The sequence below is a fragment of the Atta cephalotes genome (genome assembly GCF_000143395.1).
Source record: "Atta cephalotes unplaced genomic scaffold scaffold00006, whole genome shotgun sequence".
Classification (NCBI taxonomy): domain Eukaryota; kingdom Metazoa; phylum Arthropoda; class Insecta; order Hymenoptera; family Formicidae; genus Atta; species Atta cephalotes.
Genome location: NW_012130070.1, coordinates 7,012,017 through 7,035,745, shown reverse-complemented (window position 1 = coordinate 7,035,745; position 23,729 = coordinate 7,012,017). Strand labels below are relative to the sequence as shown.

The window sequence follows — 23,729 nt, the reverse complement described above, 5'->3', positions numbered from 1 at the left end:
ATAATTTAATTTTATTATATATATATATATATATATATATAACACACACACACACACACACACACACACACATTCATTATGCTTTATCTCTATTTTCAAAAATATACTTTATTCAAAGTAATTGGGAAACCAAATTAATTGATTTATTATAAATTTACATTAATAATTAAAAATTTTAATTAAAAATTTTTTGCAACACTGCTGCTTAAAAAGATTTAAGTTGTGCAAATTTAGAATCTCTTTAGTAGAAGTAGAAAGTTATCCATTATAAATTATTTTTAATTACATATTTGAATAAAACTTGACACTAATTCCCAATGTTCTTTCATAATATATAGCTCTCTACATATCCTTTCTGAAGTAGTTTTAATAACATCATTATCCTAAAAAAAATTTAAAAAAGTATTTCTTAAAGCCTCGAACAAAGTTTACGAAACGATAGGATACTTTAACGATCTGCAGTCTCTTGAATTTTCACTATTCAATACTTTAATGCCGTCACGTAATCAATCGTTTGCAGTGCGAGGCGAAAGAGCCCGCGGGATACTTTCGCAATGTGTTTTGCCGAGTGAACATACATATAGAAATGTAGGCCTCGGTCACGTTATCAGGATCAGACAAGGTCTGAAATAAATTTTGAAGATGGCAAAGTCGCTTTTTTTATTTTTCTCTCAGACAGAATAAACACATGATTTTATAAATCTAGATGATCATGATAACTTTTTATAATTTTTTATCTATATTATTTTCGAAATATATTCGATAAAGATGCAATATAAATATGGTCGATCAAGTGCTCTTTAAATAATTTACATTTAAGACATTAGATCATTAAAGTATTTTCTCGACACTTCAATTAAAAAAATTATTTATTAATTGATAAAATATCAATAACGTTTATCAATAACAATAAATAAAATATACCCTTAGTATAAATGAACGTAATATTTCAAGCAAAAAAATAAAAATGATAGTTTAATTATACCAAAACGTACATATTAATAATATCTATATAAATAAATTTGCGAAGAAACTTGTAAGTACAGTAAGACAAAGTACTATTTATTTTATTAGAAAATTTACACATGAAGAAAGATTGCTTTTCCGGTGCATTGTCGGCTTTAAATGCGAGTTTGTCGCGTAACAGGCTCTCGTTACACGCCAGCCGCAACGATTGCAATGCGGGCTTTATGCACTGGACCACGCGCGCACACACGTGCAACCGTGTGCACACGCAGCGTCACGTGCAGAAGCATGCGCGAGGCATGCACGTCTGTACATGAGGCAAAGAGGTATGACTGCAGAAAATGAAAGTTGAGATTCCACGGCGTGTTATTTCGTAACCAGGGTCACGCTTAGAAAGGCGACGCTTAGTATTTAAGTTCCTAATATTGTGTGTGTGTGTGTGTGTGTGTGTGTGTGTGTGTGTCGCGACTTCGAAACAAATCTATATTAGACGCAAACAATCCCTTATTATAGAATCCTCAAAGCAAATACTTTTTGAAAATTTTTCTGTTTTTCATTCGCGTTTGTGCATTAATAATTATTGAAAAAAAATTACTAAAGTTTAGCGACAGTGATAATATTGAAGTGAATAATTTTAAAAGCGTGACATTTCCAATAAACTTTAAATGTTAAAGCGAAATTTACGTGACATTAATTAATATGTGTTTATTTATATACATATTTATTTTTATATTATCTTGAAGTATTTACTTAAAACTTCACACTATTTTATGTAGAATACAAATTTATAAAGTGCTCTTTTTCTAATTGAAAATCAATAACGTAAAGTTATTCAGATAAATATTGTGATAGAAAGAAGTTATTAATAATATTAAAAAGTTTATAATAAAGTTTATGAAGTTTTATGAAGTAAAGTATTAATGTTCAAGATATACATATTGTATATTCGAAAATTTTTACTTAAATTAAATTTATTTAAATTAAACTTGAAAATAATTCATTAAAATAAACGATTAAAATAACGATTTTTACAAGATTGAAAGAAAAAGTGTGAAAGGGGAAAAAAAGAGACATTTCTCAATTTAAAACCCACATATTGTACGCTCATCCGTTCAAAATTGACTAAGTAAATTGGACAATTTTATTGGATATCGTAGAAATTTTATTGTTTAAATCAATATTAAAAGGCGTTTCAAAGTTCAAGGTTGTCACACACGAGTGTACGTATATATAGAGCGTATATTCATATTATATAGTGATAACGATCAGAAAAGATAGAACGACTATGTCATACTAATTTGCGTGGGAATCAAATTCGGCAGATATAAATAATTTATTTTTTCTCAATTATTTAACAGAGACCACTTTTTAGAAATTTTAATGAGACTATAAAGACAATCAAAATTCCTTATTTCGTATTTGGATTTGCATTAAAAATATCCACTACGATAATTAATTTTTCAGAATTCGCAATTAAGAATGAAAAAAGTATTATTTATTTTAAATATATCTGATAAAAAAATATAAAAGTTAAAGATAGTATTTTCTTAGAGCAATATTATTCTAATATTTTTCAGTTCTCTACTTTAGAAATTTAGCATTCTTCCAATCTTATAATTAATTGAAGCATATAATTTAAATATATTTAAGTAGGAGTATTTTAAGAACCATTACGTCTGCTTCGAAAATTTGAATAAGAAAATTTTTGTCACTTTTTCTTGTTGTTTCTTCATCAGAAATCTGCTTAATTAACGCATAATAATATTTGGGATTAGTTTGAGGAGGCAGTAATCTGTCAGTCTGAACGCCAACCTGTCATCCGCAAGCTGCCCTCTTGCGCTCAAAGCACCGGTTTCCTAACGACCGCTTCGAATGATATAAAATCGGAGATCAATCCCCGTGCTGTTTCCAACATAGGAACGATGGTGTTCTCAACATTATCGGCATTTTAGAGAGAGAAACCGCACGCTATTGGACCAGCTAATTACCTGTCGTCTATTGTGAATGCCTTTGAGAGGTTTTATGTGCCTTATTTCACTTAATAAACCAAAAATTGATACATGTTGCATGAAATTATATGGATATGTATATATTTTCTATTGATATCAGCAACTACTTATGATTTATTTCAAAGAAGTTATTCTTTCTTTTTTTTTATGTTACAATATCAAAAAGTATGATACTGATTCGTACTTCATGTTTTTTAAATAATTTATTATTTAAAAAATATAAAAATTGCAAAGCTGAAATTTTGAAAAATCTAAAATTAGACACGTTTCTAACATAAGTTTAAAAATCAATTAAAAATTTTAAAAAATTAAAAGAATTTAAAGAACCTTAGATATTATTTTGCATACCGAAAGGACTGATGATTAGTATTGTATGAATAAAAGAAGATATTCTTATAAAGAAACTCAATTATTTTTTGATATTCAAATTCAATTATTAATTCATGTATCAAGAAATCGAGAAATACTAACAGCAATTTCTCATTTTAATAAGATGATATTATACTACTTTCTCCAGAGCGGCCTTGGCAAAGTAAACTGGATTCGTTTCACGATACATTTCTCTCGACTTATATTCTTGATTTATCACGGCCGGTGATTAGTCAGTTACAGAGTTAAGTCCTGCTTTATATACTGTCGACATTACACGATCGCGCGTATTTGGCAGACATAGAGAGAATTTAATGTTAAAACGTTCTAACGATGTTCAATCAACTTTTGTTTTTGTTGATGTTAAATCAACTTTTATTTCATATATAATATAATATAAATATGCCATTTAAGCATATAAAACGGAAATCAAGTGTATTAATAATTCGTGCATATTAATTGCTTGTATGGATACTATTTGTATAACAAAATCTGTTACTGAAACGATATTTTTGCAAAACTTAATTTTTCCCAATATTAAAATATTTCCAATATACCTTCAATGAATATTACAGATAGTTAGAAAAGAGAAATTTAAATAATCTACACAAGACTTATTCATTTAATTATAATGTGCAAATTTATCAAAGCTAAATTAATCTGTTTGATTAAACAAAATTTACTTCGTGATAAAATGTATAATCAACTTAACGGATTTAACCACAAATAAATTGGTTGAATAGTTGATAAAATTTTCTTTAAATTAAATCGGTTACATGGTTTACCGCATCGCACTGCTCCGCAATTTAATTCCGATCCTTTACTGCTCTATCGATTGTTTGTTTAGTCAGAATTGATTTACAAACATACAAAAAAATCGTAACAGGCGTGATACTTCTATGAATAAAAAAATTTACCATTTTTTGAATTGTCATATAAATATCGTTTGCAATATTTATTCAATTATCGCTTATAATTGTGGAAAATTTAATAGTTATTTTTATAAATAATTGATTTTTATAAATCACATTATTATGCTGAAATAATCAAATAGTGATTTCTTTATTATTTTCACAATAAGTAATTGCTAAAGCGTTCTATAGGATTTGGCAATACTTTCAAACGATGTGGCATTTACAATCTGTTTTATAATTTCTCAGTGAAACATTTAATTTTTCATGTATATTCGTGTAATTAACGTAATCGATTTACGATCATGCGTTTTAATGCAAACCAATCTATTTTTGGGGGAATTTTAATTTACCAAGCGCGTTGGCGCGCGAAATCATTTCCAATAAATCACGTAACCGATTTACACTTTAAAATTCCACGCGAATCAGTGAATCGATCGAATTTCGATGGTGGTATTAAATTGATTACATGCTTTGCCGCAGCACCATGGCTCTTTTATAGGGGCGGACAGGCGCGAAGTATCCCTCGGCAGGCATCTTCCTCGCACAAAGCGAGGATAATTCTGGCCTTTCCAGCGCGTACATACAGCGTACAGACTGAATGGGAAAACGAGCCGACTGAATCTTCGGTCGGTGGGTCGGGAAAACTTGATCGCACTTGGGCGGGCCTTCGAGTCGCACAGCCGGAAACGATCGCGTAATAATGCCCGTTTTGTCTCCAAGTGCTTATCAGCCTCGACCAGATCTCCAACTTGAAATTCACTCTGAAGCATTCACGGTGCATTGCCTTGACGAGTATATAATAACGATTCAACTGCCATTAACTGCGATGTATGAGCGATTTCTTCCCAACTTCATAAAGAGAAAGAAGAAAAAAGAGGAAGCAAACAAGCACATTTCTCATCTAAATAAAAAGGTAAAAAGAAACCAACAAAGTACTGATTAAAAAACATGTGTTTATACGAAAACAGCTTTGTAAAATATGTCATTCTAATTAAGATATGATCGATCTCTATGAATGACGATCATTAGATATAATTAGATATAATTTAAATATTTTATGTAATTACATTATATGTATATATTTTGTATTATATATCACTTTTATCAATTTTTAACGTACGTGATTTTTCAATAAAACATTAATCAATTTTAATTACTTGATAGAATCAATATTAATTATTTCCTTGGCGTGTGTCTTGACAATTTACAGGAAGAGCTTCTGGTAAAGACGGCCTGAGATCAGAATGCTAATGCGAGTCCCGCGAGTCCTACGTGTGCCGACATTCACGCTAGATTATCGTCTACGAGCACTCCTCGCCTCTGTCGAGTAGACTGTATAACAGTCGCATTATGTTGTGCAGGAGACGGCCAGTGAGAGTGTATGCACTAGAGAATACTTGGCGTATTCGCGCAAGAAGCGTAATTAAGACCAGGCCCGAGTTCTCCTGTCTCCATTTTGCCGTCTGTCGACAGCGAAATCGGACTCGTGGCTGAAGGCATGCTAGTTAATGCGACAAGTTGTAAGTTACATCGTCTAATACGCTGTTGGATCTACTCGTAAATCCTGTCTGCGCCTGCTTAATTAAGTTGGATGCTCCGATTATCCATTATCAATGTTCCGAAGCAAACCGCGTAAAATTATTTCGTATGCCTCTATCTATCTGAGCTATTCATATATATATATATTTCAAGAATATCTTATTATAATAATAATTAATAAAATAAACAAATCGGTTTTTTAATATTTAATTAGTACTTTAGTTATTCTCGAATAAGTAAAATATTTTATTTATCATACAATGCTTTAAATTTATAAGAAGAATTGTTAAATAATGTAAATCATTAAAAAAATTTTTTTAAATAATGCATGTATCAAACTTGGAAAAATTCATTTTATAAATATGATTTTTTGTGTTTTAAGTAACAAAAGAGTTTAAATGACGAGATTCGCGGGAACATTCGTACCGTTACTTGCGTCTTCAGCTACTCGATTACGCAAATGCATATTCTGTTACAAACTGCGCATCATGCAAAACCGCACAGCTGTCTAACTTGATTAATTAGTGTTTATATGAACGAACTTCTATTTCAGGAAATTGTATAAACTGATTAAAAGTTTGAAATAGCTACAGTCAGGAAACAAACGAAGCATCGAAAAAACGAATCATCATCTGTTTTTTATTTAATTCTTATATTTTAAAATCAATTTTTTTAGTACATAATATTATTATTATTAATTTTTCCTTACTGATTTCTTTCACAATAATTTAATCTGACTTTTATTGTCCTTTTTAATGTATTAATTAACGTATGATAATAAAAATTCCTATTTTTGTCTATTTATAAATTGTTAAGTTTGTATTATAAAAATTTCAGGATGATTTGATATTCACAGAAGAGAAATAGAAAAGATAAATAGAAGTGAAAGTCAATTTAACTTGATATCATCTGATTGCAACTTCGATTGCTCATCGAAGTATAAATGTAGAGTGATGGAAGATGTTTGCAGAATCGAAATTCTATTTGCGAAGTGAAATGGTCTGATTACAAATCTATTCTACTGCACGCAATATGTAACGCAAGACACTATCGTATTTACTGTCATTAAACTTCCGGAAGAGAATGCACGCAATTTAATTTCACTTTGACTCTTCTTCATCATTTGATACACACATATGTTAATAATTCATCATTTGATACACACATATGTTAATAATAATTTATCTTTTTACACAATTTATTGTTGTTGATATGAAAGTTCCATTGAAAAGCAAACGTTTTAGAACAAGAATTGCTTTATTCAAAAATTATTATTATTATATTTTTTTAAGTTAGAAACTGAAATAATAATATATTATTATTTTCGAATATAATGCAATATATCTTCCATTCATTCGTTATTATTGTATCTATTTTGTATCTATTATTATTGTATCTATTATTATTGTATTTATTTTGATTTCTCAATATTTTGATTCATTTCTCTTTACATTTCATGTTTTAAGCGGATCTATCATCAACCAAAAATAAATAGCATTAGAGAAACAGTTTGGAAGCAATGCTCTCTACAGGATTTTAAATATTTGCTGGTCAAATTTATACGAAATGTGCAATGCTTGCCATCGCAAAATTGAATGCAAATTGCATTGCTATAAAATGAAATACGGTAATTGCGTGAAGTGCTTCGTCGATTCATACAACTTCTCGATACATAGTCAAGTAATTTCTAATAAATACAGCAATACTTTACAAATTAACTAAAACTAAGCAACTGATATGCACAAGCAAATACGATTACATGAATCAAGTTAAACAGAAAGCTTGAATAAGGAAAGCAGATAATTGTCAGATAGAAATGTGCGACGTTTACAAAATTAAAGTTTGTTTTTAAAGTTGTAAATATTAACACAAACTATAGATAAGCGAAAACTATGTCATATATATATACATATAACTATGTCATATTTCTATAAACTATGTAGAATTATGGCGAATAGTGCCAAACTTAAGATTTTTAGACTTTAGCATTTCTCAAATATTTTTTATATATAATCTATCTTTTATACACAGAAATTTTATATATAAATATAATTTATATACAATTTAAATAAAGTAAAAAAATATAATTTAACATAAAAAGTTTTAAAGTTTTAAATCTAAAAATTTACATTATTATTTTTAATAAACATTGCAAAAAAGATAGAATGTCTATTTTCAAAGAATGCGTAAAATTTTTGTGAATTAAGCAAATAATTTAAATATACTTTTATGTAAATGTAATTTCTACAAAGATTTGCTACATGATAAACTTAAAAATATCTAAAAAATTTTTGATTATTTTTCAAGAAATATTTCCAAAATTTTAATTAAATAATGTAAAATATGTAAATTAAGGTAAAAATGTGCTTCCTGCAAAAGCTTAAAATTTATATCAATATTAATCAAGTGTTTAAAATATTAAGAGATGATTAAAATTTGTTAACTGTCAATATTTATTCTTTAATTAGCATCAACACACATAATGTTATACAAAAGATATCTAATTTTAAACTTCTTACGAAGATCAAGATTAAAGGACTTGCAACCTTTGAAAATAATACAGTTTAATAATATAAAGTTACAGAGAAAATTGCATGTTGAATTAAAAAATATTCACCCGGTTATATTCAAGTTACAATATTTACGGGACTATCTTTACACGCTAACACATCTTACGTTATTTTTTACGCATGACGTGACTAATGCGCTCTTCCTACGATAAAAAGAACTCACAAAAAGCAATGTAAAAGATTAAAGTGATGCATAATTATATATTATATCATGAGAATATTACACATTGCTGTTAAGATGAAAGTTATTAACTCTTTTTCTTTTTTATTTTTATTCTTGACAAATAAGATAGAGATAAAGCTCTTATGTACTTATACACATAACGATATTATATAAGAATTAAAGGACAGATATCCGATACAAAATATCCCCTTTCTCCAAATTATCTTTGATATGTCCGTAAAATCTTGCAGGTCTCATAGTTCTTTTTATAGCGTATGAAATAAATATTGAATCTAAACGCGTGCGTATATGTAAAATGAATATTGAAACGATGTACTTTGCGCAAACAATTATTTGCGATGCGGACTGGAAAAAACACCATCACGTTTTAACTGTTAAATTAATTTTCCTCTCTTCTTTATTGAAATTTATTCAACATTGATTTCTTCCACAATTTTAATATAGCATTCGTAAAAGAAAATTTATAGGATTTCTACTATAAAAGAAAATTATTTTCGTTACTTGATTTATAAAAGATTAAGATATTCAATTTTAAATAGTTTATGCTTGTTAAAATATTCATGAAGTAAAATAATGGAGAAATAATTTTATTATTTATCCTTTGTGATTTAATTTGCTAAATAATTTGCATAAGCGTTCTGCACGATAATTAATAATATCGATTATTAATAATATCAGTGAAATATTTATTCTCTAAAACAGGATAATCAATCTTTTTTGTCTAGCGTGTTATTATAAAGATTTGAAATCTTTAATGTGGCGCTCTATTATAATTGAACAGAAAAAAAGACGTAATCTTATTTATACTTTCTTCTCTTGTATTGAAAGCAAAAAGCCTTCTACAGTTTAACAAAGTTTATTTCTTTCACTGTGTTGTGTTTTACATTCGTTTAAAAGTAAATCATATTACAAATAAAAGACATACAGATAAGTAAAAAATTAAAATATTAACTCTTAAGTATTAAAATAAAAAATAGTGACTTTTACTGAGATTAGTTCCTGGGATATCGATTTAAAAAAATTGGAATAAAAATACAGAAGTTTGATAAATTTATGTTTTATTAATCATACTGTTATAAATCAGTCTTTACGAAAGTACTTTATGAAAGTATAGATTTAGCGTTTTGTTTTTTACGCGTGATCCTACTTCAGTACTTGAAGATTAATTAAAGATTACATGTATTTTACTCGTTTTCGATCTTAAAATATTATTTCTATCTTTGTTATTTGATTAGCTATTGAATAAAATTTCCAAGAAAATTATCCGATAGAGAAGCAGTGGCAAAATCTTTGTCATGTGACAAAAACGTAGCAATAAAATATCAGTCTAAAGCTTTTAGCACGAAAATAGAACGTATCCAGAGAGCATGTAAAAAATAGATTTTAGAGTACAGTTGTTATTCTACTATGTCATTTTTGGTTTAAAAAAATTTTTCTCTGCATAGCAAATGCTTCTTTAAGTGCCACTAGTGGAACGCGATATCATAGATTGGATATCTCTGTTCTAAAAAAAATTAAATTAATCGTGTGTACGAAATACATTGAACATCGTAAAATTAAAAATGTAATTTTTGAAATAAGGTTTCGTGAAAATATATTTTCATTTACGATTTCTGGTACTCAGCGATGTAATTAAATACCGAATATTATCTTTTACAATTTATAAAATAAGAAAAAAATTACTTTAGTGCATATAAAAAATTATTAAAACAATTCTAAATTTAGAAGAGTTTTAATTTATAATTTTATACAATATATACTTTCTATAATATTTTTATTTATCTTTCTTTATGTAATGAAGAGCTAAATCTTTTTAAGCGCTACTATAAGCACTAAAAGTAATAAAGAATTAATTAACTAAATTGCACCATTATTACACCGCACTTTTAGATATATTCCATAAGCTAAAAACCGCAAATCCATCACTCTATACAATAACGTACAGTTTTAATTTAATGCGTGGTGATTACTCTCGTGGTTGCGACAAAAGCGTGCACGCGATGGAGATATTGATCGCTATATGTTACGCGAAAGACTCGATAATTTTTGTCGACTGTCGACATTGCTGGTGAACAATAACGCAAGGGTAGACAATCGTCGGACAGATATCGGAACGCGCGCGTTTGCAATTTCACCGCGATTTCTCGCAATCGTACACGCGTTTGTTCGACGCGCAAATGCAGTACAGCGCTTACGCGCTCGTTTTATATGGGCGACGAATTGACCTGTCTGGACTTCTGGAAAAATCTAGACAACTCGAAAAGCGCTGGCAATGCGGCTGACGAGATTGTTCGCACGCACAACAATAGAGTGATGAATTGCTCACTTTTGCAATTGGAAGATGTTCTCTCCGTCGAGTTGAAGACAGATGTATAATTTATTTTGAATGCTATTTGGATGACTTACGTAATTTTTCAATCATGAAGAATGAATAAAACAACTTATTAAGTAACAAAAAAGAGAGATTATACTTAACAGTTTTTAAACAATTAAAAAAAGATTAATTAATAGGGAAAAAATTCAGTTTTTAAATAATGTTTATAAGTAATAATAGAAAATTTTAAATAACGATAGAAGATTAAGTACACATACTATATAATCACGTGCCTCTTCTAATAAATATTTAACAATTTTCCATGTTTTGCATGGAAAATTCTTTTCTCTTAAAAAAAAAACTTATTTTTTATTTCTTAAAAACATAAAAGAAGAAAAAAATTAATCAAATGCTTTGGTAAAACAATAGGATTCTCTCAATCGAGGATTTGAGGATGTTTGTGATTCTTTGTTTTTTGTTTCTTAATAAAAAAATGAGAAACTTGCAGTGACTTCCTATTGAAAGTGCAACGTTTCGATCAGTCCACATATTCCGTTCCTCCATTCTTTACTTAACTACAAAATGTATCGAATAAATCATCAATCTTAATTATTGCAATATACATGCGGATATTCAGGACAACAAACACGTATCTGTACTTTCTTTGATGTAAAATTCCACTCGAAAAATGGAATTACATAATCATTCAAATTAGAATGACTTTTTGTTCATATGCAGTAAATTCTTCCACTCGATGTCATGGAATGAATATTTTCACTTCTAATTAAAGAATGAACTGAAAACAGTATACCAAGAAAAAATTCGATAAATGAGTCACATTAATCGTTGTGTTGTTATCAACGATATATTTTGTTGAGTCGATGTTACATAGAAACGTCGACTTATTCGATAAAATACTAATAAGATAAAATGCTACTCATACAGAATTAAATTTTTTTTTTCTTAGGTTAAGATCTAATTTTATAAGTCATTTTGACTGATGTTTCACTTCAAACAAATAAAATATTAACTATGATTGATCTGCATCTCGAGTGATAGTATTTTCACTATCGATTGAGAAGTGAATTTTCACTCATTTTAAGTGAGATTTTATTTTGAAAAATTTAAAAAGTATATGCACATGCACATCAATAAACTTATGACGGAGACAAATGGTGTTTTCAAAAATGCTTCAGGTGGTGTTTGTGACTACACATAATCGCTTAAGCGGCATCGGATTAGCGTAGCATATCGGTACTTCAAGGGCAAATCCTGCTTAAACTTCGCGCGTATAGTATATCGCGCCCACCTCATGAAAATTTCATAAAAATTTACATGAATGGGACGTACCTGCGAAAACCGTGCATTATTTGTCTTTGTCAAGCCATTCTACAGCGACTTCGGGAGTACTCGTTTGTGCGACCCACGCGCAAATGCATTTCCCTCTGAGAGACAGCCGGTCCATTGCAGTGATATCTTAAGCACCGTCGACAATTCTTTTCATCTCGACCATATCTGTCTCCGCTCTTACGCCCGTTTCCTTTTCGTAAGTATCGTCGGAAATCTCTCGAACTAAAAATTCAGTGAGAAAAAAATGCGAGAAAAAAATTAATGAAAATTACACAAAGCAGATTTTTCCGTTTCTGACATTCTGACATATCAAGAAAAAAATTACAATATTTGTATTAATTATGTTTGTATTATTATGCGAAGCAGTAATTGAAAAATGAATTGTGCAATCTTAAATTAACAATGTGTAATAATACGCTTGGGTAATCACATAACCTTATTGTCACGTGAACTATATAATTGTTATATCTTTTTTACTGTTTTTATATAATTTGAATATTATATTATTTTTTATTTAATTTTATATATTTCATGTAATTTTATATATTTCATGTAATTTAAATAATATGTAAAAAGACCGATTCTCAATATGTGATTTGTAATCCGTCAATTAAACTAAACATTAATTTTGATGTTATAATAAATAATTATTCATTATTATTAACTCATAATTGGAACATATGAATCCTAGTAACCCTGGGACTTTTTCTAATTTTTAAATAGTAACCATTTAATATGATTTTATGTTTCACGAAATTATTTTTTACAATTTTGTTTTTGAACAGTTCTTTAAAAAATTAAAATTATTAACGAAACTTTTGTTCAATTCTAAGAACTTCTTCTAGCATCCTTTAGTATCGAAAGATGTTTTTCTGTTATAAGTTAAATTTATATAATTCGTAGAAATTTTGGAAAACATTTATCTCAGATAAGATTAAAATACCATATAAAACTCAAGTATAAAATTCAAGATTTACGATACAATATTTAATTTAAGAGCATATGATAATGCGAAAAAACTCACAATGCAAGAATGAAGGAGCAGCGAGTAAAACTTATCAGAGTCTGTCGCCGGACATCGGAGTGCAGCCGACAGCATACGAGGATTTGATTGGATAGGTCGCTCGATTGCATATTGCATTCGACGAATATCGAAACCCCTTGTGCTCAATTAAATCCACGACAGCGCGGCCGATGGAATATCGAATTCGTAGAGTTAAATCGCTGGACGGTAAAAAAAGAATTGCGTTTGCGAAATCATTTCGCTAAAAAAAAGTATGGATAAAGAACAACGGGGGAGAAGAGGAAAAATATTGACGCTATGCAATGTGTCGATAATTTCGACTTCTCTTTGCAGTGTCCCCATTATGTCATACATCTTTGAACTATTGTAAATGTTCTTTGTCAGCACCCCGTTATAACAAATACTATATTTTGCCCATCGTCCTATCAACTTTTTCGATAAATGAACAAAAATAACATTATACGTATTGATTAGAATATAGCAGTATTAAATTCATATATCGATATTATCAATGATATATATTATTTTTCGGAATCATAATAAAGTTATATACGTTCATATAGGATATTCTTCGGAAAAGTTGATTCTATTCAGAAACCTTTCTACCACCATATAATTTTCCATTGAATTTTAAAGTTTTCATGACTATGTAACAAAGTTTCTCTTGCAGAAATTCAATGTACGCTCGTAAACTAAAGAAAATGTTTTAATAGTAAAAAAAGGTAAATCTCTTTTTCAAGTTATTAAATCGAATCATATCATTTTTCTCGCTGAATAAAAATGGAGTTGAATTAAATGTTTTTCAATATTATTAATTGCGCTTACAAATATGAGTCGCACTTTCATTAAATTCGATCATAATATGTAATAACAAATATATGTAAAGCTTTTATTACCTATTTTCTCAAAATATATACTATTCCTAAATAAATGTGAAGTTTAATATTGCATAAATAACAATAAACAATATAAATAATACAAGAACATTAAATTGATAACAATACAAAAATAATATTATATTTTCATACAATACATCGCTTCAATTTGACAATATTCGAAATACAATTTGTAAAATTTACCGAAACATGCATTATAGTTCGATGTTAATGTAATGTCAAAAATATATAAATCATTATTTGTTTATATTTCGTCGACTTCTGTATAATATCGACCAACCGCGTCATAGAAATTTGAAAGTGCGGGAATTATTTGATGTGTGCGAAATGCCAGACTTTTACTGGAAACAAAGAGAAATTAAATTATCGCCCAATTCTGTGCAAAACGAATCGCTAGAACAGGTATTACTCAGGTTGAAAAATCCATCCGCGCGTCGCGATTGTAAAAGCCGCGTCAAAGCTTTGAAACAGAAAACCGATAGGAACAATCCTATGTGAAACTATCCTATGTTGATCCCGTTCGATTTTACGTACTTGCCCAACTTTCATCACCATTTTCTCTGTATTGCTTATTTCTCGTCGAATCTCACCCGGATTTTCCAGTACTGTATTCTTTTATCTAACAATTCACGACATACATCAAAGTAAATGTTGTTTCGAGTTCCTTCAAACGTTCCGTTATGTTTCATATCTTATATATATCTTTTTTATATTAAAAATATATTTTCATATTTCACACAAAAAATTCATCAAAATAGATTTTGCATGTATTTAGAATATTATTTTTATCAAGATGAGAGATAACAAATTATTAGTTTTAACACTTAAAACATGTTTTTAATTGTTTTTTATTTATCTTTTAATTACCATCTAATTTTTAATCGCGATTTCACCTTATATTATTTTATCATATTCACATTATTCTTATAATTATTGATTATATATAGGAATTATGCTTATTCATTAAAAAGTTAAAATCGATGGGATTAGGTTAGTGTTGACAATCATAATATCATGTCGTGATAACACGTGCGATTTAGAGCGTGTTGTTGATGTAATCCCATGTATGTCCGATCCTGAACGATTCACTACGGTTCAGTGCAACTCAAGCTCGGAACAGAAGCAGGGCATTGTGACGTCAATGCATGCTTCCCTAAACCTTTGTCATCACATTACAGACGATCAACGATAATTTTGTTGCACTGCTGTTGAGAAAACAAAATCTACGTGAATGTGATTTTTGATGTGCCTTTTTATAATCATCTGCACTGTCATAAAATTGCAAAATTTATTATGTTTGCTTTTCGCAAAGAAAAATATTAATTTTTCATAAATTTTTATAAGCTATTATAATTAAATTATTAAGCTAAATGCGTTTTAAATAATTATGTTAATTTTTAATAATAAGAAGCAATATATTTTATTATTCACGGAATTTTTTTCAATATTAACTTTACTTCTAAAAAAAAATTAGTACCGTTTATCCTAGAAATTATGCAAAAGTATTGCATAATTTCTCCCCTATTTTTCTATTTCTGGTCGCAATCTATAAAAAACAACCTATCACCGATGCATCACAATGTACGACCATTTTAGCACAAAAGCTATTTTTTTTTTCTCGGTTTTTTTTCTCTGTGTTCGCATTTCATCACATACGCAAACGAATAAAAATTTTTCTTATTCGAGAAAGAAAACGAGATAATGGACGTCAAAAAAAAAACGTTGATTTCCAATTAAAGAATCTCATAAATAACAAGCCTCTTCCTATCGGTCACAGATTTTGTTCAAGGTGAATCGCGATTTACCCGCCAAGAGATCGAATCTGGTTCTGCTTTTCTCGCTGTCCTCGTAGCCCTCGAGGTCGTCCTCGTAATCTTCGTAATCCTCAAGGACAGGACGGTGGTCCCCATCATTGCCACTAACATTTCGCGAGACAAGATTGTTGCTGGGTGGACCTCTCTGAGTGGCCTGTCGGATGTGGGCCCGATGATTGTTACTGAAGAGGACCGACGGAGGTGGTGGCGTTGACAGCTGAGAGCCTTGAAGACGACGCTGAAGGTAACGGGCCAAAAGTGCTTGTACCGCGTCTGTCTCCGCCGTGCCTAGAAGACAGAAAGAGAGACTTGCTCTCGTGATCAGTCGACAACATCTTCCCGATTTTACGATATCCCGCTGAGTCCTTACATCCGCATTCTTACATTTCATTCTTTTCCTCTCGTCTCATCTCGATTTTTCGCCATCCATTTTTCTTTTCTTTTCTTTTATTCTTTTTTTTCTTATCGTCAGTTTTCTCTTAGTTTTCTGTGACATAACAGTGCTCGCATTTCTCTCTCGCGAGATTGGAGATAAAAGAATTCGAGGCTCAATTCGAGGTCGTTGCCTGTCGAGAGGTCCTTCTTCTTGTATCATGTACGAAATGCATCGCGTGTACATCCTCGTGCAAGCGTTAAGATATGTGCAATCCACGTTTTGATGAGAAAGGTTCGACGATGAGTATAATTCCTCTTGCACAGTGGTGGATCAATAGAGAGATGCAGACTCGTTAGTTCCAGAAAAATAATTGCGCGGGCAAAAAAGATAGAAAAAGATATTCGCAGCCACCAGAAAGATCAGAATAACAAGACTTTCTAGTATTTAAATTATTTTAAATGTCATTAAATGTCATGTTATTTTAATTGTGTTGCGAATAATAATAACCATGATGTGTCAAAAGTACTTTAGCAGATGAAGTAAATGTCATTACAATTATTAAATTGTACAAAATATATGCAATGATCGCAATGACAGATGATAGCAATGATGTACTAAATGATATAGTGATTAAAGATGTATGAGAGAAATGATTAAAGATGGTTCCTTGCTTTCAAAGTAATGTATGAACCAACGTAAACACAAGCGAGCGTGCTTATAATGCGGAGACAATATGCGGTAGAATACTCGAGTCTGCAGGATGCTTCATTAGGATCCCTGCCTCGTTTGCGTTTGATGTTCCAAGAGCTTTCACGAATCATTGTTTAACTTCAATGTATATACCATTTGTAGTTACATCAAGGAGATAGAACAAGATGAATGGAATTACAAATCGATATTGCTTTGCGAATCGAAGATGTGACACTGACTAGTCAACATCATAATATTATCGATTGTTACGCACAAGAAAATAAGGAAATCACTAATCTAACTTCATAACATTATATTTATTACTATATTTCAATTACGCAAACCATTACCACAAACTCATAAAGCTTTTTAAAAAATATCTATCAAAATCTGTATCGAGTAACTTATTCTGTATAGTATAAGTTATATTATTAGTAAATTAATTGTTTACCTCGTATCATAAGTGTAATTTCACTTTGAAGGTGTTTACAATGTTTTGATAGTATGAAATGTAAATAGTAATCGGTATAAAATTTTAATTATTTACATTTTATATAGTCCAAAGTGTTATAAGCATTTATAAATGAAATTACAATCATAGTATGATTTAAATACAAGATTTTTAAACAAGTTTATTTTACCATTTAAACAAAAATTTTTTTAAAATAATTTAAAGCATACGTATATTAATGACTTTTATTAAGTTATGTTTCTATTAAGATACAAATATAAACAGATTATTATTATATTATTGTGTATAACTTCTGCTAGATTTAATTTTGTGTGTGTAGAATTAAAATTATAAATAGTTAATATGATTCTGCTGAATTTTATTTATGCGAACGTGTTGCTGATTATAAATGTCGCAGAAGTTCAAAGAGATAACGTAGAAATGGATAATTAAAGATGCGGTGGACTAAACGACGAGAGCTGTTGGAGGATTTGCGGCGACAAGAAATCCAATTTTCGGTAAAGTCCAGCACGAAGGACGAGTGCAATTACATCGATTTCTACCAGTAAGCTTGTGCGCCAACACTGCCTCGTAATTGAATTGGATCAATTGTATCGCACGAATCCTATCATTTCTTCCCTCGATCCCGTTTCTACTTTTTTATCTGGATTCTTTTTGCTGAATGAAGACGTCCATCAAATTGTTATTCTGAGTAGCAGCTTCATAATTAAATCCTACAAGTAAACGTTAATCCCATTATGAAAAAGCATCTGACAAACTGGCAGAAAACGAGCAATGCACGTTGCATGTGCATTCTGTTTTCTTGTTATATTTCGCGCAAGTTGGAAAATGCACGCTCGAGTTGACCGCAAAGGATCAACCTTCCGACACGGAGATGCCCCGACAAGGATTTTCAGAGTCACCTCCGGAAATCTTTTGTCTGGCGCGAATCTTGTTAGCCTTGCTTTCGCGCGCGGACTAATTTGACAAACGTACATTAAAGTAATTGACACTTTACTTGTATCACGCACTTTGTATTTATCTATCAAGTTGTCAATAATATTATTTTTAACTTTAATGTAAAAACTAAACTTTGCATGTTTAAATTAATTCTAACTGATTGACAGAATATTTTGATTGATCTGAATTCATGAAATATATCATATGCATTTTTATTTGTCAAATGCGCATGATTTTATGCAAAATAAATAGTAACGTTAATGTAAATGGTATTGACGAATGAAAAGTAAATTAATAAAAATACTGATTGAATGCTGAAACGAACATTCAAAAAATATTGAACAAAACCACATGAGATAATAACATACTCGTACTACCTAAATTTTTTATGTTCTCGATTTGACGTGTGTGAAAAGTAAATACAACCAAAACTAATATTTGGCGGAGTTACGGCAATTAGAAAAATTCTCGTACATGTTTCCGCAAGACAACACGTAAAGCGTTACTCGATATCGGAAAAATAATAAAACGTCACATCCCGAAATATTCCACGACTGTTCCTATCTATTTTTTTGTGGGGAAAAAATCCAGAAGTAATCGTGCGAATAGTTGGAAAAACGTTTAGCCAGACGAACGTTTGTTCTTTATGACACAAAAAAGTTTTTCAGTTTTGCTTCATTTGGAACTTTATAGACTTCTTCAACTTTATCAAACAATTATCTATATAAAGTCTATTAAAAATTATTGCAACTTAAGAATTGTTTCTTTAACGACAAGAAATTGGAGCAAGTGAAACGTAAAATAATTTAAAGACATAAGACACAGACTTTCATCGAGTTATACGAGACAGACACGAGAGGGAAGAAAATCTCGACTTTGCTTGTGAGAAAGAGCATGAAATAAATCGTGGAAAGTCATAGGTTACGCCATGCAACAGATTGAATGGATTTCTTCGCGGATTCAACGCGAGATTCGTCCTAAGAGGAATTTAGCGTTCTCGACCGAAAGATGCAAATCCGCGGAAAACCGCCGCCAATGTGAAAATTTCTCTAAATCGGAATCCGAGATATCTTCTTGGACAAGGCAAATTCAAAGAAATCACGGAAGATTGGCATCAAAGAATTTGCAAAAATGCAGTCAAATGCTGCTTCTCCCCTTCGAGAAGAAATTTCTGCCAATTTGTTGTGAATAAATGAAGCATTTCCAAAAGAAGATTTCTTACTTTCTTTTGGCAAAGAACAAAGATCGAAGTAATTTCGAGAAAAAATAAAGTAATATAAAACGGACAGAAAATCTGACATATTTTCTTTGAAAATGGAAAATTATTTCGATCGAATACTCGTAATATTGCAAGAAGTGAAACATTCAAAAAGAAAAATTCGCTATATCTTTGCACATGAACAAAAGCGTAAAAGTGTACAAAATTTGGAAGCATTACAAACGAAAACATAATACATCCCATTCAATTTCTTTTAAAAGTTTGTAAATTTTAGATTAGCATAAGTTAGGATTCAGCATAAGTAAATAAAAACAATAACGCATCTCAATAAATTGATAATTAAAATATCAATATTTACTACTTGCATTATTCGTAATAAATTTATTTAATATTATTTTTAACAATCCTTTATTTTAAAATATGTAGATATCTGCAATTTTTTTAAGCAAATCCCTTTTCCTGGAGTACTTTAAAGTCGCGAAAACTGCGGAAACTGCGCATCCCAAAATGATCAATGCGATTAAATTCAGGATCAACCACGCGATTCGACGGGGAAAAATCACAAAGTCCGAGTGAAATTTTTCTGAAATTGGATGGAGAATTGCTCGTGAGGACTTCTCAGGCCAGAATCCTAATTTGGACTGAAAATTCGATAGAATTTCGCTGTGTTAAATATTCTGCTCGAATGCAAGATCGACTCATTATCATTGTCTACAATGTCTTCTGACGTTTCGCGGTTAAAGAAATCATCTCGGTTGATTGGAGAAACGTAAGTGACCTTTGGAGTGATTTGAGCTTCGCTCGCGCGAAGCATTCTCGAGTGCACGAGAGAAGGTATGCATTAAAACGGAATGTCCCGCCTGAACTGATTTGCAAGTTTCGCGTCTCTCATCCGGCCCGCAGCCGGCGCGGAAACCAACCTTCTCCTGTAATCCATTGTCCCCACTTCATAATTCAATGACTTTCGGAACTACGTTTCCTGGACTATTTCCTCGACGGGTCTTCTGAATGTTTTATGCGATTTTAAGATTACCATGGTGGTAGCGGCTGGCGATAGCGCGCGATACGCTTTTACCGTAATTGGATCTAAATTCTGGAACGGACGAACAAAGTCTAATAATAGCTTCATTTCTCGAACGCAGGCTATTATTATATTGGAGTCAATGTTATCCTATTATAGAGAGTTATAAAGGCACTATCGACAGGAGCGCCAGCAATGGTATGAAATAATTTATAATACGTCATAACACACGATAATATAGCCTCTGAAATGGTATTGTAATAATATGAAAAGATAACATTTATAATGAAGATAGAAAAAGAATTATTTATAAAAATAATATAAGTACAAAAATTACGGGACACAGTTAAATAGAATATTCAATATATAATATTATGATTATTGATTCCTTTTTTGAGATGACACAATTTATTAAATATAGAACATTCCTTTAGATCGTGACTGAAAGAAGAATACGAGCGGTTCGTGCGAAGCAAAGCGACTGCTTGACTTGCAAAGAGGGAAATCAAGCAGTTCGATTACCTACTTCAACGAAGCATATTTGTATAAATTTCGTTTCACACTGCCAGTGCGAATTTTAGATCAATCGACTATGATATTAGAGACTTTTGATGTTAAAAAGGCATAAAATTTAATACATAAAAGATATTATCCAATAGAGATACTTTTACGCATTATATTAATTCAATATTTATTAATAATTATTTGATTAATTTTTATTACAGAATTTCTATCACAATTATCATAACTTTTGTATAATCACAATTATTTGTATTATAATTTTACATAATTTGAGATAAAAGTATATTTTATACACTACGAAATACACTACAAAATAAATAAATAAAGCTTATTTAAACAAATTATTTATAATAATTAATATAAAGAATTAATTTCCATTCTGATAAAACAGCTAAAATAAAATGTGAAATAAAATGTATATTAAAAACACTTCTTTCTCTTCTTGTAATTTAATTATTAATATTATATCTCTCTGCGTAAATTAAATTAATTGAAGGAGTAATGAGATACAACTTTACTTACGCTGAGAAAAAATGTCTTAAATTTCAATAAATATTTATTTTAATAGTACCAATTAAATATTTATTAAATATAAAAATATATTTATTTGATACAAAAAACATTAATTTTATTTAACAATTCTTCTTATTAGAAGAAAATATTTATTTATTGTAAGTAAATGTTTAGTTGGTAATATTCAAATAAATATATATTTATAGTTAGGATATTTCTTCTAAGTATAGATTATTTAGATATCTTCGCAATTTTTTTTCGAATAAATTTAAATGCATTAGAGCTCCATTAGAACCAAATGAAGCAAGCGATTTGATTTCGGAATAAGCGAAGAAGTCAAACGTATCCAAACGCTGATAGCATGTTTGGATACTTTCGATTCCTAGCCAAGAAAAGCACAATGTTTCGAGATTTATATAGCGTAAATAGCGAAAGATCCTGTGTAAACGTCGGTATTTCGTATATACGCGAGTTTCCGTACGTGACAAGTGCCTTAAGTAATAGTAAACAGAGACGACGGGCATTGTACGCGAAGTTCGGTTTGAAGGCACGTTTTCGCCATCAATAGCGGCGCTGCTCATAAATGTCTTTTTAAATCTTCCATGTGAAAGAACGACAAGCTAATCTACTCGTATTAACTGATGTAATGAGGAGTACATAATAATTATATTTTGTGTTACTATTTAATTTATGATTTCATTATCACCGTGTTGATAAATGTCTGACACAATATTTTTTCTAATATTTTATTTTGAAAGTTAGAGAGAGAAAAGAAAAATTGTGTAAAATATTATATAAATTTAACAAGTAGAATGTTAAAAGTCAAATATATAAATAAGATTTATTATATCGGTGAAGAGAGGTAAATACAATTATTATTTATATGATTCTTTGTAATGATTGTAGCATTTATCATCTACTATGTATTTCTCTTTCTAATCTTTGTCAAAGTAAAATATTAGAAATTAAATATTGTGTCAGACATTCATCAACATGATGATTATAAAATTATAAAACTAATCAATCAAAAATTAAGTGACATGAAATATAATTATTGTGTAGTCCTCATTACATATTTATACAAAATATATATAATTGAAATTTTAACTTTTCAGGCTTTATTTAACATTGGTAATCAAGAGATACGGTCCACACTAAGTGGACGCGCAACGCGAGATCGCCCCGTGTCTTTTACCGAGAAAGTAAGTTACGAGTAATCGAAATTATCGGTTTTTTAAAAGCTAGACCAAGTTCTGAATATGGACTTAAGCGACAGCTATAGGATCTGAATTATATAATAAACATTTATTTTACTCTCTCTATATGTCCTACGAACGGAGATATCGTGATGCGAAATCCGAAATGTCAAAATTATATGTAAGATATGTCATCGCCTCAAAAAGTCATTTCCTTTTCATATTTTCGACGGTAGATGGCATACATATATTGTTCTTATTTATCAATTTATTTATCTATAGTTTTATTAGCACTGTATTATATGTCGACATTTCTCACTGTATAATTATTTTAATACTTAAGTTACTTTTAAAAGTGTATAAAAATATAAAATGGGCCTCTTGATCGCTTGATATGTGAACATCATTATACTCATGCTGTTACCAAATTCGCGATTTTAGCGTCGCGAAATTAGTAACGGTATGAATATATACGCAAAGAATTCACACTTCAAGCGGATTGTTTTATATTTTTATATATGTTTTACAAATCTAAAATTATTATCTTATTCTTAATTATATACGCTTTTACAATATATAACGCACACCATTTAAATACTTATCCTATATTAAATAAATAAGCCACATATTGTACCTATCTGAACACGCTGTATATTATTAATTCATTCTCTTCCTTAAATTTCTTCATTATTTTTCATATTTTTAATTATTTGCTCGTACACACACACACACACACACACACACACACACACACACACACACACACACACACACACACACACACACACACACACACACACATATACACACACACACACGCGCGCGCGCGCGC

The 23,729-nt window shown here is 30.0% G+C and overlaps 1 protein-coding gene across 1 annotated transcript in view; it reads right to left on the bottom strand.

The window, feature by feature from the left end:
• The window catches only part of LOC105626792 (ladderlectin-like), a 78,091-nt gene that overhangs the window by 33,514 nt on the left and 20,848 nt on the right, over positions 1-23,729 (bottom strand). Inside the window, exon 2 of the mRNA XM_012208088.1 lies at positions 15,941-16,237. Within this exon, the coding sequence (XP_012063478.1) occupies positions 15,941-16,237 (297 nt within the window). The remainder of the gene's footprint in view (positions 1-15,940; positions 16,238-23,729) is intronic.